The 16397-nt window shown below is 40.0% G+C and overlaps 1 protein-coding gene across 6 annotated transcripts in view; it reads left to right on the top strand.

The window, feature by feature from the left end:
* The first annotated feature begins 125 nt into the window (after positions 1 to 125).
* LOC146652369 (rho-associated protein kinase 2-like) overlaps positions 126 to 16397 on the top strand; it is a 41106-nt gene continuing 24834 nt past the window's right edge. For all 6 annotated transcript variants that reach the window (XR_014907739.1, XM_085383393.1, XM_085383392.1 and 3 more), the window contains exons 1-9: positions 126 to 597; positions 5701 to 5782; positions 6288 to 6388; positions 7051 to 7188; positions 8846 to 9106; positions 9736 to 9880; positions 10138 to 10276; positions 12190 to 12281; positions 14287 to 14446. Coding sequence is in view for 5 of the 6 variants with exons in the window: in XM_085383393.1 (XP_085239519.1) it covers positions 502 to 597; positions 5701 to 5782; positions 6288 to 6388; positions 7051 to 7188; positions 8846 to 9106; positions 9736 to 9880; positions 10138 to 10276; positions 12190 to 12281; positions 14287 to 14446 (1214 nt within the window). In the remaining variant the exon portion in view is untranslated. The remainder of the gene's footprint in view (positions 598 to 5700; positions 5783 to 6287; positions 6389 to 7050; positions 7189 to 8845; positions 9107 to 9735; positions 9881 to 10137; positions 10277 to 12189; positions 12282 to 14286; positions 14447 to 16397) is intronic.

The following is a 16397-nucleotide window of genomic DNA, read 5'->3' on the forward strand; positions in this document are numbered from 1 at the left end:
CAGATTTTTATAATTTATTTAGTCTTATTTAAGTCTTCGCCTTAAGATTTACGCAGTTTCTCACGACTTTTATGTTGATAGTTGCAACCGGAAGTCAAACTTGTGTTCTCCTTGCTTGACTAATCTTTGTTATAGGTTGAGCATGTTGGGTCGACTGATTTAGTTTTACCTGCCTGCCTGATAGCAAGACGACACTTATCTGAAAGTGAAGTTTACCTCGACACACCCGCTTGGTTTTCACTTGCGTGTGTGTGTGTGTGACCACTAATGAAAACTGGGCGAGACGGTTTGTTTGGGCCTTGGATAAATAATTGACCAGACAACTCAAGCCGCAGTTTCAAGAGCTGACATGAGGAGTTGACGCAAAGCAAGAGCGAAGTGCGCCTCTATCGCCAGCCTGTTACCTGAGCGAAAAAAACAGGCTCGCAGGTGTTTTTGTTTGTTTTAAATTTTTCTTTATATTTTTAATGCCATTTGAACTGGATACACTTCATTGTAATAATGCTGGGAGCGGAGAGCAGATTGGAAAGCCGGCTGAAGAAGCTGGAGTCCCTGATAAGGAATCCACAGTCGGCACTAAACTTGGCAACCCTGCTGGTGAGTTTACATTCACCCTGAAGCTCTAATACAAGTATGGTCTTCAGACTGAGAGATAGGGAGTGAGTTAGACACATATTTGTGAGTAATTAGTCTGTCAGTCATCTGAGAAAAAAGTTTTTAGAGGAAGGTCTTACAGTAAAAACAATTTAAAAAAAAAAAAAAAAAAAACACAACCGAAAGCTGAAAAAGTGAAATTGTTGACCTGTAGCCTTAATCACGCAGAAAATGATAAGAACTAAGGTTAAGCTAATCATACTCCTTTGGCCTTTGTAGCAGAGGGAAGCCCCACCTTTCCTGTATGGAATGCCATACACTCCTCCCTAAACAGAATTATTCAATGGAAAATGCTGCATAGTAATAATTAGATGTGATAGTTTTCCAACTCACTGAAGCTGGAAGTCATTCAAATGAGTGAAGGAAGTTCCAATGAAACTTACAATCTGATCAGCTATGAACTACATTCACTCCTCCCTTTCCCTCACTCAGTCAATGCCTGTCTGGGATTACCTGTTCAGGGGTCTGGTGTGGTGGCCTGCACTGAGAACATATTCAGCTCAGCTGCTCACACTCCTCAAGCCTCAATCTTTGAGAATAAATTCAGGATCTCACAGCAGGCTGTCTGTAGTTTTCCATTTCTATGTAGTGCTGATCTGCAGATTTAAAATAGGCTTAATATTTTCATCTTGACAACCCAGAGTTAGCTTTGAGAACATGTCTAGCCTGGATCAACTTTTGTAAGCTGTTTGCAGTAACACTTTGACTCAGCAAAAAGCCAGTAGAGTCTGTTTACTGTTTAAGTTATTCATTTGCTTCACACACATTTGATATTGACAGAACACCATAATCCACGGCTTATATTCATAGTCTTTTAGTGACATTTGGAGCATTAAAACATATAAATCATGCTGAGGGATTTATATATATTTTTTTTAAATCTGTCCAAACAAATGTGACAGTTTACCAGATTTCATGCCGTATGCACCTGCTGCCTAAACAAAGCAGCCCTTTGGTCCATGTCTATTCCCAGTGCTGAATCATGATCCAAAAGTACAATCTCCCTCAGATGTACAACAACAGACCCAGGTTACATCATTCTGTGACATAATCAGGCCAAAAAAATGATGAGAATTAATTTTAGCCCGTGTCAGTCATCACTCCAAAGTTCACTAGTAGTCATGTTTGATTTTTATCACTGTGCTCCATGGCCATCATGCTGCTTAAAATGCAGGGAGCTACCACAGGAAGCTGAAGTCACTTCCTGGAATTAACCTGCTGTGCCCTCATGTCACCATTTCCTGTTTGTCCACTGTTATTTTTCGTATATATACGTTGTTGTTGTTTTTTCTTTTCTTTAGTACAATACAAATTTAGACTTCTAATAGAATAACCTGTTGTCTTTTATTTTTGTGTTAATGCTTTTGCTGGGTTATTGATGGCCAGTAAAGGAAAAACTAAACCCCAGAGAAAAGGTTTGAATGTTTGAGGTCTATGGAATGCTTTGAAATCCTAATGAGTTCACAGTAACTGAACAAAATAATGTGGTTGAGTCGCAGATCATTATAATCGAGAACGATGCACTTCAGTCGGTAAATTAATGTTAGCTGTTGCGCAGTGTCATGGCATTCTGTGTCAATTTTAACTGAGCAATTAATTGTGCAAGGATAAGGATTTAAGACATGAGAATATATTTTTGACAAACGAGTATAAATGGATAAATAAATCATGTATAATTAGTCCAGTCAGCTACACCTGGGCACCATATTTATCACAGAAGTATCACAAACAATAAAACTTAAAACTCGTTACTGTTTTTGTTTTTTTCTGTCAATATATCAATAGTGGATGGTCATATTAAATATAAGCAATGTTTCAGACTGCTCTACACACCGTTCTAGACTGTTTATTTCCATTTATTAGATCTATTGGTTCCTGTCAGAGAGGGCTGATATCCCTAGTATGGTCATCTCAGATACATTATGCTCCCTCTGGCTGGTAGTGCATGAACCCTTCCCATGTGCTGCTAAAGCCTTCTGTTTGTGAGGCTGCAGCCAATCAGAAAAAAGTCATCTCGAAGGAAAAGGAGCTAAACAGGTCGATTTAGACAGGATGAACTGATGGGCTATAACAAGGTTCAGTATAGAGTGAATAAGGGTTATTTTTAACCATGAATCATGCAGAGTGAATTGTAGTGCTGTTCAAAGCTAAAAGTTTGGTCCCCTTTAAAGAGCCCATCGGGGACTGCAAAAAATAATAATTGCAAATCAGCTACTAAATATACAAAGCATAAACAGGATTGTCTTGTATGTTTTGGAAACGTCTATTGAAACGAATGCCACAAAGTTCCTGCCAGACTGTTTTTGTGCTGATGTTCAAACCAGAGGAGTTTCTGAACCCTGCAGTTATTGACCTTTATGTAGTTTTGCTGTATGCGCTCGACCGCCCTGTTCAACTCTGTTTACTTCCTCGCCGAGTTTCTGTGGTCCTCGATACCATACTTCCGCTTTGCGATAATACCACTTACAGCTAAACACAAACAGATCTAGTAGGACAATGGCATCCCATTACAGTACCATGCTCAAATTCACTGGGCTGTTTAGAACGATCCATTCTTTCACAAATGTTTGTAAAGGTAGCCTGCATGGCTAGGTGCTCGATTTTATACACCTGTGGTAATGGGACGGAAACACCTGAATTCAAATGTGAAGAGGCGTGGCCCTACACTTTTGCCCATATAATGCATCATTGGTCCATTTATGGCACAATTGTGGAAGCCATAAACACAATTTTTAGTTTCTCATCGGCATATTTACATATCACATACTTATTTTTATAACATATTCACTGAATATTCCAGTAAATGTGCTTTTTTTGTTTACTCTCTTAACCATGAAATGACTGATAGTGTTTGTAGTGATGGAATCAGATCTATGTGACAGCTCCCTAGTAAAGATTTAAAAACGTGTATGGATCAGACACCCCGTATATAAGAACAAAAAACCCTTAAATCTGGGATCAGTAGAACAGTTGAAGGCATGTCTGTTTTGTGTCTGGTGGAGGCTGGATCTGGATGGGCCGAGTACATTTTGATGCATCCTGAGCAACTTGATTAAGCCATTGTTGACGCTTGACTATGTTGACAGTATCAGCTCACACTGAAGTGGGTGGAAGGTGCTCTCTCAGGAGGCGAGAACAAGCCATGAAGACTAAACTAGAGAATCATGTTCAGAGTTGTCGAGATTCCAGTGAAAGACAAACATGCTGGGTCTAATCATTTTCGCCTTTCACTGATCTGAGACTAAAATAAGAGGGGAAGCATTTAAATCTTAACCCCTTTACGTCACTTTACATCACACAGAGTGATTTTCTAGAATTAAACAGCGTCTGATAACAAAAACACTCAGTGATCAAATGTCTAATTTGATGTTATCTAAATTGATGTCTAACAGGATAACACAATGACGTGATGGCTTTTTATATCCAAACGAATTTGGTCTGATACCTAAATGGGTTACACCAGTCTTTGGCGTCCATTGTTTTCTTTAGGAAAAACCCAGTTGAAAATAAGATGTTAAAATATGTTGTTATGCTTAGCTGCTTTAGCTTGGGGATCCACTGCCTTGCACAATTACAGTTCTCCTTAAATGGAATGCAACCAGCATGTTTTCATGTTTCCATTTTCATGTTTCCGTATGAACGTATTGATATGTAATCGGGATTTATTTATTTATTTATTTATTTTTAACCTGAAGCTGTATGCTTAATGCATCAAGTTGTGATGGACCTTGGTTCCCACTTTAATCTTGTTTTAACTTGTATACCCTGATCACAGCTATATAAATCCCTTCGTGAATCTTTTTATTGTATGCCTTTTGTATCAGAAACAAAAGCAGTGGCAAAAGATGCAGGAATTCACTTTAAATTTATTTTAGAAAACAGGACTCGGATACCAAGCTGCAAAAACCTGAACAAGTCCTTCATGATTTTAGTCACACATTGCAACAAACTACAGGCGCACCCTGTTTGAAACTGCTAACATTAGACTGTATTTGCATATTACCATCACTGAAACTCTTTAAAACAAAGTTCCCATAGTGCTGCGATAACGACGACCATTACACCAGTTGATCTTTTGTAAAATGATCACCTATCCTCGAGCTCTCAGCCTGAATCCAGGTCCATAAGCTGTTCGTCCCACAATAGCTTCTGAGCCTTTAGGTCTATTTCCACCCATGTGTGGTGGGGGAGATCGCTCCTCACCGCTGCTATTTAAAGGTGCAGAATTGTTCCACATGCCCCTTTCCACTCACTCATATGTCCTAGAACAAACAGACAACCAGATACAGCCCCTACACTCGCTGACATGCTGGATGACTCAACACGACCCCTGTTTTATTAGGGAACAGAGATCATAGCACACTCTGACCTACCCCGCCTCACCGCCCCACGCACACACCCACACCCTACCCCCACCCAGCTCTGCCCTGCCATCCTGATGCATGTGGATCACAGGCACATTTTGGTTCAACTTGAAACACAACACCCCCGATTTAAGCACTGATGACACTGCTGAGGCTCCAGCTTTAACTCTGACAGTGCCACAGCTTTACTGGAGCTGGTGTCGGTGGGCCTGATGGCGGGTCTGTGTGTTTATGGAAGCGACCGAAACATGAACACGCGTCTAATTTTATTTGGTGTTGCACGACATGTTTTGTCTCCTTGTCCAGCCTCCATTGTTCTTTTGTGTTTGTTTTGGTTTAGCGGTCTGATTTTGTTTCCCCACTTGTTTACATTTTGGAGTGTTCTTACCGCCATCTTTACTTCATTAAAGATGTTTGCTTTTATTAGCCAGCACAATGTCGGAGCTTCCCGACTTTCATGAATTGTCTTGACAATATAATGATAAAGAAATTATTTAAATTTCATTAATTTTCTGTGAATATTCAGCTCAACTTAAGGAATATTCCCATTTTTGAATGATACTGGTGTTTCCACTGTACACTGACATAGATTTTTTTTTTTTTGGTTGTTGTTAATTAACCACTATTTCTAAATGTTAATTTTCATTTCTAATAAAAACTTCTTCTCTTTCTTGTCCTTCAGGATTCCATGAATGCACTGGTCAATGACTTGAATTACCCCCCCTTACGGAAAAACAAAAACATAGAGTCCTTTCTGAACAGATGTAAGTTCTCGTGTGCGTTTTGCATTTGTGTGTCTTAGTGATGAAAACCATGACTTTTTAGATTGTGCAAGACTTCCCCTGTTGTCCAGCATCAGATTTGCGATATAACATGTGCACTGTTTCTTTAAGAAGGTAAAAAGAGAGGTATATGAAAGATTTCCCTGGTGTTGCTATTCAAATTAACATTTTTGGGGAGATTAACAGATTTTTCCTGCCAAAACCTTAGTAATTGATATGTGGTCTTGTTGCATAGCCTTGTCCCCCCCCAATAATTTTTTTATTTAAGGTGGTGCAGTCACATTCAACCTAGAAAACCTGGCAGAATGTAGTGACTATAGCTAAATGTGACATTTCATTTCTTAAAAATCTACTTTTATGTTAATTTGTTCAACATGTATAACATGTTTTCTCCAAAACTACTGCAGTAGATTTCATTAGACTGGGAAAGTGTTAGATAAAATCAGCTTTATCTTTGTCTAATCTCGTGTATGTGTCTCATCTGCAGATAAAGACTTAGTGAGTGAGCTGCGAGAACTTCAGATGAAGCTTGATGACTTTGAGAAAGTCAAGCTGATCGGAAAAGGAGCTTATGGACAAGTGCAGCTGGTGAGTTCAAGGGATCAATAAGAGGTTGTCTGTTGACTTGCGCTATTTAATTTTAAACTGCGTTCTGTGGAAGAGCAAAGCAGTGTGATATAAAGGTAGAATTTCTCCAGTTGTTCCTAAATCCAGCAGCTACCAGAAATATTTGAACCACTAGAGGGAGCAACAGTCTTTAAAAATACCAAATGTGTGATTTTTTTTTTTTTTTTTTTTTTTTTTTTTTTTATATATAACTTGATTTTTTGTTTTTTATTTTATTTTAAATTGCCAACGTGCCTGACTCCAAGTTTAAGCCAATCAGTACATTTCTTACTCTCCCTAACTTTCAGTTTCCCATATATCTGCATCTTATGCTGGTAGAATCTGGTATCTGCTGAGTCTCTTGGGTGGAAACAAGCCTGGACAGGCTCAGTGTGTGAGAGATGTCTGGTGTGGGGGTGTGGATGGGGGACATGGTATGTTTGTGTTTGAAATCTTGTGTAAACATGTCTTTCTATGGGTGTGTCCTACAATTATGGCTTCCTATCTCTGTGTCTGTTTCTCTTCATCTCCTGCGTTATCTTAGTCACTGTGACCTTCTTACCATCTTGTCCATATTGTCCTTGTTGACATATCACTATTTACATTCTCACATCTCTCCTTTTTTGTCACGTCCTCCCCTGCAGGTCCGTCACAAGGCCTCTAAGAAGGTTTATGCCATGAAGCAGCTCAGCAAGTTTGAGATGATCAAAAGGTCAGATTCGGCCTTCTTCTGGGAGGAGAGACACATCATGGCCTTCTCCAACAGCCCCTGGGTCGTCCAGGTGTGTTTTTTGTTTTTTTTCTACAAATATTCATAAGATGTAGCACTGGAGAACATATAGAACAGAAGTTTTAACTCCTTTCAGCCACAGAGGTTTTCATAGATATATTTTGTTCACAGTAGAAGACAGAAAACACACCAAATGTTTAAACTGAAAAGTTTTAGCGTTTCATGAAAAACAGTAGCCCATTTTGAATGGCAGTAACACATCTCAAAAAAAGTTGTGAGAGGGCAGCAAAAGGCTGGGAAATTAAGTGATGCTGAAAAGAAACAGTGTGCAGCTAATTAGTTTAATTAACAACGGCTCAATAACATGATAAAAAGAACCGAGTTTCTCTGAAAGATGGACAAAAGTTCACCAATCTACAAAAACATACTGCATCTACCAACTGTGCAACAATTTTAGGATAACGTTTCTCAATGAAAAAATTGTGAATACTTTAAATATGTTATCAGGATTTATATTTATAGCGTATCTGGAGAAATCTCTGTGCACGAGAGAGAAAGCTGCAGACCTGTAATTGATGGCCGTGATCTTCAGGCCTTCGGACTACATTGCATTAAAAACTGGCCTCATTCGGTCATGGAAATAAGTACATGGACGCAGGAACACCTTCAGAAATCACTGACTGTGAACACAGGTCACTGTGCCATTCATAAATGCCGGTTAAAGCTCTAGCTTTAACCGGCATTTATTGAAGCATTCTGTATGGTAAATACACTACAATAATAAACATAAAGCCATTTAAAATGGTCCGTTACAGGCCCATAGCCCGTTTTTGGCTTATTCTCAACCGATCCCTGGCTTGATGTCAGGATAATGAGCTCCTCCGTGTGACGTAGTCAATACAGCGCTGACTGGTAACACCCCTACGCAGCATGTGGGAAAACCGGTCATACTGTTTTGTGTCTCTACTTAGTGATGCTGCAATAAAGGAAGTTCACACATTTACAGCGTGCTATATTTATGCATTTTAAAACTGGTATCATAGAATCATAATGCTGAAACTTTCTGTAGAACATTGTTATAGGTTGATATTGATATATTTTTTTGTGTGTGTCAAATATAAACTAGGTTGTTACTGGTTGTTTCTGTAGATGGTAATCAAATAATTACATTCGCGCACCACCAAGCTCTAAAACATTTAATAATTTATTTGGAATTATTGTTATTGCATGCACTAGGTACTGATAGTAGGTACAGATGGCAAGCACTTTGTCAAAACAAGCGGTGTAATCAGATGGTCCGAGTGTTTAGAGATGGCATATGGAGATTATATTAAAATAAATGAACAGTAAAACAGTTGGGTAGGGATGCAAGAATATTTTTATGATAAGAAAATGAAACGAATGATTTGTGGAATAGACCAATAGAACCAATATATAGTAAGAGTCTTGTTATATCGGATGAGGTAAAAGCAGACAGCGTGCTTGTTAAATGAGATCCAATTTAATGCTGCCTTAAAGACCCGGAGATAAAACATTCATCATGAGTAATCAAATAATATATTAAGACAGCACAGATGATATTTATGTTTACATCGCAAAGCAGTACCTTCTGTTTATACACCTCAGTAATAACCTGGCACCATATCAGCATTAAGTTTGAGATAAAAAAGTAATCAATGATATTGCAATTACTCGTTACTGTTTTGTAGCTATGCTGTGCTTTCCAAGATGATCGGCACCTTTATATGGTGATGGAATTCATGCCCGGAGGAGACCTGGTCACACTCACCATGAACTACGACATCCCTGAGAAATGGGCTCGCTTCTACACGGCAGAAGTAGTGCTGGGGCTAGACGCCATCCACTCGATGGGCTTCATCCACCGCGACATTAAGCCTGACAACATGCTGCTGGACCAACACGGACACCTCAAACTGGCTGATTTTGGCACATGCATGAAGATGGACTCGGTATGTCGAGTTTCTAGTTGTGTCACAAACCTTCTGAGTTAGTTGAAAGAAGAGGAAAATGACATTTTGATTATTCAGAGCTTCAGTGCACCACCAGGTGTTCAGATGGTGAAGTGAAGCTCTTACATCATGTTGTTTTGAAAGGCCACAGAAGTTATGTGCTAAACAACTAGTCTCGAGTGAGGCGGCAGTCCCGCCTCTGCTGCTGTGGGACAGGAAGTGTTTTTCATCCTTTTGTTTTCACCACAGCAATTTCAAAATAGCTCATTTCACTCATTTGAGCTCTCTGAATATCTGCCAGTAGACAGAGCATGTCATGCAATTCCTTCCCTAGTCTCAGTCTGGTAAAGAAACTTGAAATGGTCTTAAAACACATTTCGTTTGTGGTCCACATGGTAAAGATTTTTTAAAGAATTTTTTGCATAGTTGTTGTCCCAACATCTAAAGATTTTGAAAGAAAATATAGTAAAACAATTTTAAGCTAGTTTCACAAGCTCATTGATCCACACTATGATTTTGCTTTTGCTTTTTTTTTTTTTTAACTTTTTTTCTGCTTTCTGTCCAAAGTCCTTTCCAATCTTTTATTATTGCTTTCCTGTGTGTTATGTTGTAAATTCATCTTTCTGCAGACAGGTATGGTGAAATGTGACACAGCTGTAGGCACACCAGACTACATCTCCCCCGAGGTTCTCCAGTCTCAGGGGGGTGATGACTACTATGGCCGGGAGTGTGACTGGTGGTCTGTAGGAGTATTTCTCTTTGAATTGCTAGTTGGTAAGTTATGTACTGTTCATTCAGTTAAGCTTTTATTAAGAAAGCAAACATGATTTAATTCCCATTACATGTATAATTCAGCCCAGGCTGTTCTGACTGTTACCAGATAATGAGAGGTCAACTCAACATTACGTTATGTTTTCTTGCTGTTTGGATATTATGTAACTTCCTTTATGTTAGTAATTATAAAAATGTAAGTTTTTGCTCAAGCTCTCGGATCTGTGTTTTGAGAATTTGACCTCTCATTCTTCTTCTAGGTGAAACTCCTTTCTATGCCGAGTCCCTTATCGGAACGTACGGAAAGATTATGAACCACCAGAACTCGCTCGTATTCCCAGATGATGTAGAGATGTCTCAAAATGCCAAAGATCTCATCTGTGCCTTCCTTACTGACAGGTTTGTATATGAAACCATAGATTATACTGTAAGCCCTTGTTTTTGTAATGTAACAAGAATTTGTTAGTAAAAAGGGAAAATACTATATTAAGGACTATTTCAAGCTTTTATATACAAATAATACTCGATAATTTGGGGCTTTTTTGGATATCTGTCCTTTAAAAAAAATAAATCCTGTCATTAATTAGCAGGCTGAAATGTTAGTAAAGCATAGAACTGATCAAATAGTGCATAGTACATATAACCTTGTTAACAAGGTTTATGAATTTACATTAGAGATAAATACAACACTGTAATAAAAAGCCTTTAAGCAATGAGGTGAACCATATGTCAGCAACACTAGCAAAAGCACAGGCGATTCTGAATGTAATGCAACGACCACCAAGAAGTCTGATTAGCACACAGTGTTTAGAGAAATAACCCCAACAATCGGGCAATCCCCTATGAGGAAGCACTCGACGACAGTAGGAAGGAAGAACACAATTTGTCAGAAAGAATCCTCACAGAACCAAGTTCAGGGAGAAGCAGCTGTTTGCCGTGGCTGCCTGTGGGGTGAGCGGAAGACAAAGGAAAGCACTAAGTGATAAAAAACATAGACGTATATTTGCCTGCAAATACACATCATCGTGGTATTGTTCTTTGTTTCCTTGGATTGATCCTGCACTTTAGATTTCCTGCCGGACATATATTGTTAACCACAGGGATGTCTGCCCATGACTCACAAAGTAACTGAGAGGCATGTCTAAGGAGCTTGGAAAGAAAAGCGTCTGGACTTCTTTAAGTTGCTTGAAGACTGATTAAGATACCTTACAAATTAGTTGTAAAGGTAAAAGTTGGATGAATGGGCATATGGGTCATGTTTCCGAATAGTGTCCCCTCCCCTTGAAGAAACCACTTCCTGTTTACATTAGTAACTCTGCCCACGACAGGGCTCGAACACAGGCCCTTTCTGCTTCAGTACAGAGCAGCCTTTCATTTTTCCTCACTCAGTTTATTTACCTTCTCACTCACTGCTCTCTCACCACAGACAGAATCTCGCATGTGTGTACGACTGACACACACACATCTTGAACACTGACTACTGACTGCATTCACCACTTAACCTACATGCTCCATCACTGTCTCCTCATTATGCTGAATCACATGAGTAAGCACAACCACCCTGCTCGTTTTGGAATTTTTCATCTCTCTTTTCTCACCATGTGTTTTTCATCGCTTCATTCGTAAATGTCTTCCTCCACCTTTTCTCTGTCCCACTTTCCATTTCTTGGTTCTCCCTTTTCGTCTGTAACTTTCTCCTTTGCAGTTTTCTGGGCATCGAGACATGGCTTGTAACCCTGATTTGGCTGCATGTCACTTTTTCATGCAGAGGTTTTAAAGTCGCTCCTTTTTTTTTTTTTTCTTTTTTTTTTTTTCCTCCCCACCTCTGCCCTCTCTTCCCCTTGGCTGGATCTGGAATGTCCCACACGTGGCAAGCCCAAACTGCCCCACCCCTCCAACCCTGTACCCAGAGGTGGAGGAGGGAGGCGAGGGGATGAGGCAAGAGGGAAAATGAGTGTGTGTATAGATTCAGTGAGAGAGAGAGAAGAGAAGGAGGGAAGATCTAGGAGTTCTTGAGTCAGAATTGTTGATGTTCCTGCCTGGTATCCAGTCGTCCTGTCTTTACTGCTTGGAACTTGGACTGAAGAGGTTTTCAGGCGTATCCATTGTCCAACAGCGGTCTGGTGGCTCTCCATGCTGGTCAGTGTGGTCAGTGCAGAGTGGTCACGCCGCTAAGTTCCATGTGTTTGGGATGACATGTTTGTGATGGTGGGTGGAGAGGAGGAAAGGGGTGTGCTGTACTGCGTTGCACTGTGTCACACTTAGGCAAACCTGCTCACCGTCTGACTGCTTGTTCCTGTCGCTGTGTGCAGGAAGGTTCGTCTGGGCCGCACCGGAGTGGACGAGATAAAATGTCACCCCTTCTTTAAGAACAACCAGTGGACCTTTGACAACATCCGTGACAGTAAGTGTATCCATATACTTGTCTTTAAAACTTCTCTCTATATTATGCCACAATGCAGGAGCATCATACATTTCCATTTCTGGTAATGTGCAAATGTTTTTCTTTTTCACGGTTTGTTGCCGTTCCCATTGTTTTGCTTCTCTTATCATCTCCAGCCCATTCCTCTGCAGTTCTGTTTTGCTTCAGTCTGAGTTCGAATTTTATTTCCAGCTCCTGAGTCATTAAGCCTACTTGTATGGTACACATGCTCTCCATATGCTCGCCATTCATATCTGACAGTATATGACAGGGTGCTTTGCAGAGCAGGAGAGAAAATTATGCAGAATAATCAGCTACGTATGGGTACCAGTCTAAAATCATAAATTGGTGAGTGTACTGAACATATTGAAGTCCTGCACCACATGTGACTGGATAAAAGGAACACTATGTTGTAGCTTAAGGTGATAGATAGATAGATAGATAGATAGATAGATAATATAACAGAATTATTTACTCACAGGTGTATTAGGAAAAGAATAAAGAGAAAAAATCTTAGCTATTTAATACTATAATTGTTAAATCAGTACCAATGTTTGTACTTTAGTATATTTTTTCTTTTCTTTTTTTAAATTTAGGTTTAGACTGTTTGTATCAGGAAGGACAAAAGAAACAAGAAGGAGAAAAAAATAAGAAAGGGATATATTAGAAGTATGAGCTGGACCTCTGTGTCTGTACGTAAGTACATTCAGACTCTTTTTCGTTGCCTCGCCCTGTCTCAGCCTCACCTGGCTCCGATTAAGGCAGAACTTCTGATCACAGCCTGGCAATCTGGAACACGAAACCATTGCTCTGCTGCTCGCCTCTCTTCATGTTTGCATGTGCACGCTCATGCAACCACTCCAAACACGACCTTGCTTCCATTGTGAAGTCCCGCTGAGCTGCACATCCCTCTCGGCCCTTTGTGTCTAAGGGTGATATTACTTCCCGCAGCGTCTGGGCCCTGATTTCGGCGCTTTATCATTTGAGTTGTCTTCATGTTTATTAAGCACAGGGTTGAAGGCAACGAAACCAGCACCACGGGTCGTTGGATGGATGCTTGGCAGGATGAATGAATGAATGGATGGATGGATGCGACTGGAGGCAGCACCCCCCTTAGCGGCGGGTGGGGCAGGCTGTGCGGCCTGTGTGGACCGGTCTAATGAGAGGGGCGTCCCAGTTTGGAGGGTTGCTCCCGCTCTCTCACTCTCTCTGTGGCCGTGGCTGCCTGTCATTAGTCACCCGCTATCAGAGAGCATTCTGGGAAGTTATGCCACAAGGGCCTCCATTGAGCGCCCTGAGTCTCTTTCTGTCTCACCACATTTTGGCTTTTTTTTTTTCTATCTCTTCTTTTTATTTCCCCCTCATTTGTTTCATCCCTGCGCTTGATTTCTCTCTGTGTTTTCTGCACCATCTTTGAGTCACATTTGTCACACTGGGGGCTGTCTTGACCCGCAGTAATAAGCTCTTTACTCAGAGCCAGAACTGCGCTGGTCTGAAGAACTTCATCCAAAATCGCTGCTTTTTTTTTTTTTTCTAATTAGGATCTATTTTTAGGCTCGAGGGCTTGCTTAGTTTTATCTGATTGGCCCTGTAACACATTTTTGTCTGCAGACTTTTAGAGTCAGTCTTGTGAAAAGAGAGCGCAAAAGGAACCTTCTCTCTTGGCATGGCTTGTGAAAGGTGCTGTGTATGGGGCACAAAGCAAGCACTGTACGGGAAAAGGAGTGGTGTCAGGCTCACGCCAACCTGCAGACTCCTAAAGTAACCAAAGCCAAAATGGACATGCATTTATTCAAATTGCTGAAAAAAAAAATTGTACTCAAATGTCTTTGATGTATTTTAATTTTAAATCCCCAAGCACAGGATTGTTTTCAGTCTGATTTTATGTAAAACAGCAGTTTTCTCTTTGCTTTAACCCTCCTGGTTTGCACCTCCTTCGTTCCCCTTTTTCGCTTCATGACTCTTTCCCTCTCTTCCTGTCTTCCAGCTGTGGCCCCAGTTGTGCCAGAGCTGAAAGGTGACATAGACACCAGTAACTTCGATGACATAGAGGTTGAGAAAGGAGATGTTGAGACCTTTCCTCCACCCAAAGCCTTTGTTGGCAACCAGCTACCATTTATTGGTTTCACCTACTTCAAGGAGGATCAGTAAGTGTTTGAATCTCATATTTTTATTTTACTTTAACTCTGCTTTTGTTCTTAAGTATTTGATATGTTCATGTTTGCGTTCCTTTTAGTTTTCCTTTCTTTTCTTTTTTATAAATTGAGATTTTTGTGCTACAAAGCTCAACGTGTGTAGATATTTTGCAACGGGCTTTTAGAACAACACTGTGCTTAAAATATGAGAGAAAAAGACAGCTTCACGCCCATGCCTCACCAGTCAGACACTGCAGGCCTGTTAAAACTCCACACTGCTGCCTTGTTCTGACAGCCTCTTTAACTGCCCTTGTCGCCTGTGATGAATCCTGCTTTGTAAACCCTGTTTTTGTTCAGCAAAAAATAGAATGAAACAACACTTGCAGGTTCAACCGCCGTTAAGGCAGCAATCACCCAAACAAAGCTATTGTGTTAAAAATGGAAGCGTTTATTGTTCAAGACATATTATCTGGATAAAATTCACTTTATAAATGGCTAAGGCAAGTTGGTTGTGAAGATCAAAAACGCCCACAGTTTTCTAATCGTCATACATGAAACGCTGTGCTCACAATCCGTTTCAATAGATTAATTTATACCCTTTAAAGATCTGCCATAATCACACAAAGTCAAGTCTCAATAAGCAAAGAATCAAAAACAAAATAGAAACTTCACAAAATAACTCAACTTCAAAAGATAAAGAAACAAACCTGTCTTTATCACAGCTGCTCATCCACGCTTCTGGACCTAGTCAGTTAGATGAGCTTCAGGTTACCTTTTCTGTACCCGTAGGTACATTTGGTCTTCTGTACATGAGTCATCTATGCTCACATGCACATTTTCAAAATAAACCCAGACAGCAGGTATGCTGAACGCGTTCTCCACCAGAATAAGATATCATTCTCTCTCTTTGCAACATCATTAGTGATCATTTTTCGTAGCGTTAACAACAGCTGAGCCAGTCATGTGCGTGGGAGACTGAGCCTTGAAATTTGTTCTGTGGTTAACCAGCCGGTGCCCCTTATCACCAGTCATTTTCTTGACCAACGTCGCTTCCATCTGGCTACACAACAGTGCAGCTATTCCCAAATACCACAGGAGCTGCTTCTGCAGTAAAACAGCTCAATTAAATGGCTCATGTGTTACAATCAGTGTTGGTCAAGTTACTTGAAAATAGTAGTTATTAATTACTGATTACTTTTCCAAGAAAGTAATCCTATTACTTTACTGATTACGTGTTTTTAAAAGTAATTAGTTACTTTATTACTTAGCATGATACACAACCTGAAAACATTATAAAGCAGACCTTTCAGCCCAATTTTATTTTTTCTGCATAATCCATCATATAAATTGAATCAAATGAAAAAGTCCCTTATTAAAAATTGTTTTATTAGTTTAAATCTTTTAACTTTATGCACATTGCATCAAGAAAAAATTAAATCTGAAGAAATTTGTTGAACATTTAAACCTATTTTCTACATATTCCTGCATATGTGTTCACACTCGCTCTTTCAAATAGTAAAACACGGCAAAAGACAAATAAAGTCAAAGATTTAATCTATTGTCACCTGTTTAGCAGGAGTGGGGCCGGTGGAGGTTTGTCCGGTGTCGCAGCGGTCATGTCAGTGGGGGGATCCGGGGGTTTCCCTGTGAATTTCACATTCCCGTGGCGGCTTGCTAGGTGCCTGCTCAGATTTAAAGTTTAATTTTTCTCTGTGGAAAAAAGTTTTCTTCCCACGCAGAGTGTACAGCGTACTCTAATGTTTTTGTCACTTTGTACAGATTAAAACTCAAAGTAATGTCAGTACTTCCAAGCTTTCGTACTCTCTCCCGCACTCCATATTATCCATTGTTTATCTACACACGTCTGTTGCTGCCACAGACGTCGCACGTTCATACGTCATGAGACACTCTCACAAACAAAATCACGGTTTAGTAACGCAGTAACGCAGCGTGCTTACGGGAA

The sequence above is a fragment of the Rhamphochromis longiceps genome, linkage group LG15 (genome assembly GCF_057381845.1).
Source record: "Rhamphochromis longiceps isolate RC_006_pf linkage group LG15, R_longiceps_female_GT1.1, whole genome shotgun sequence".
Classification (NCBI taxonomy): domain Eukaryota; kingdom Metazoa; phylum Chordata; class Actinopteri; order Cichliformes; family Cichlidae; genus Rhamphochromis; species Rhamphochromis longiceps.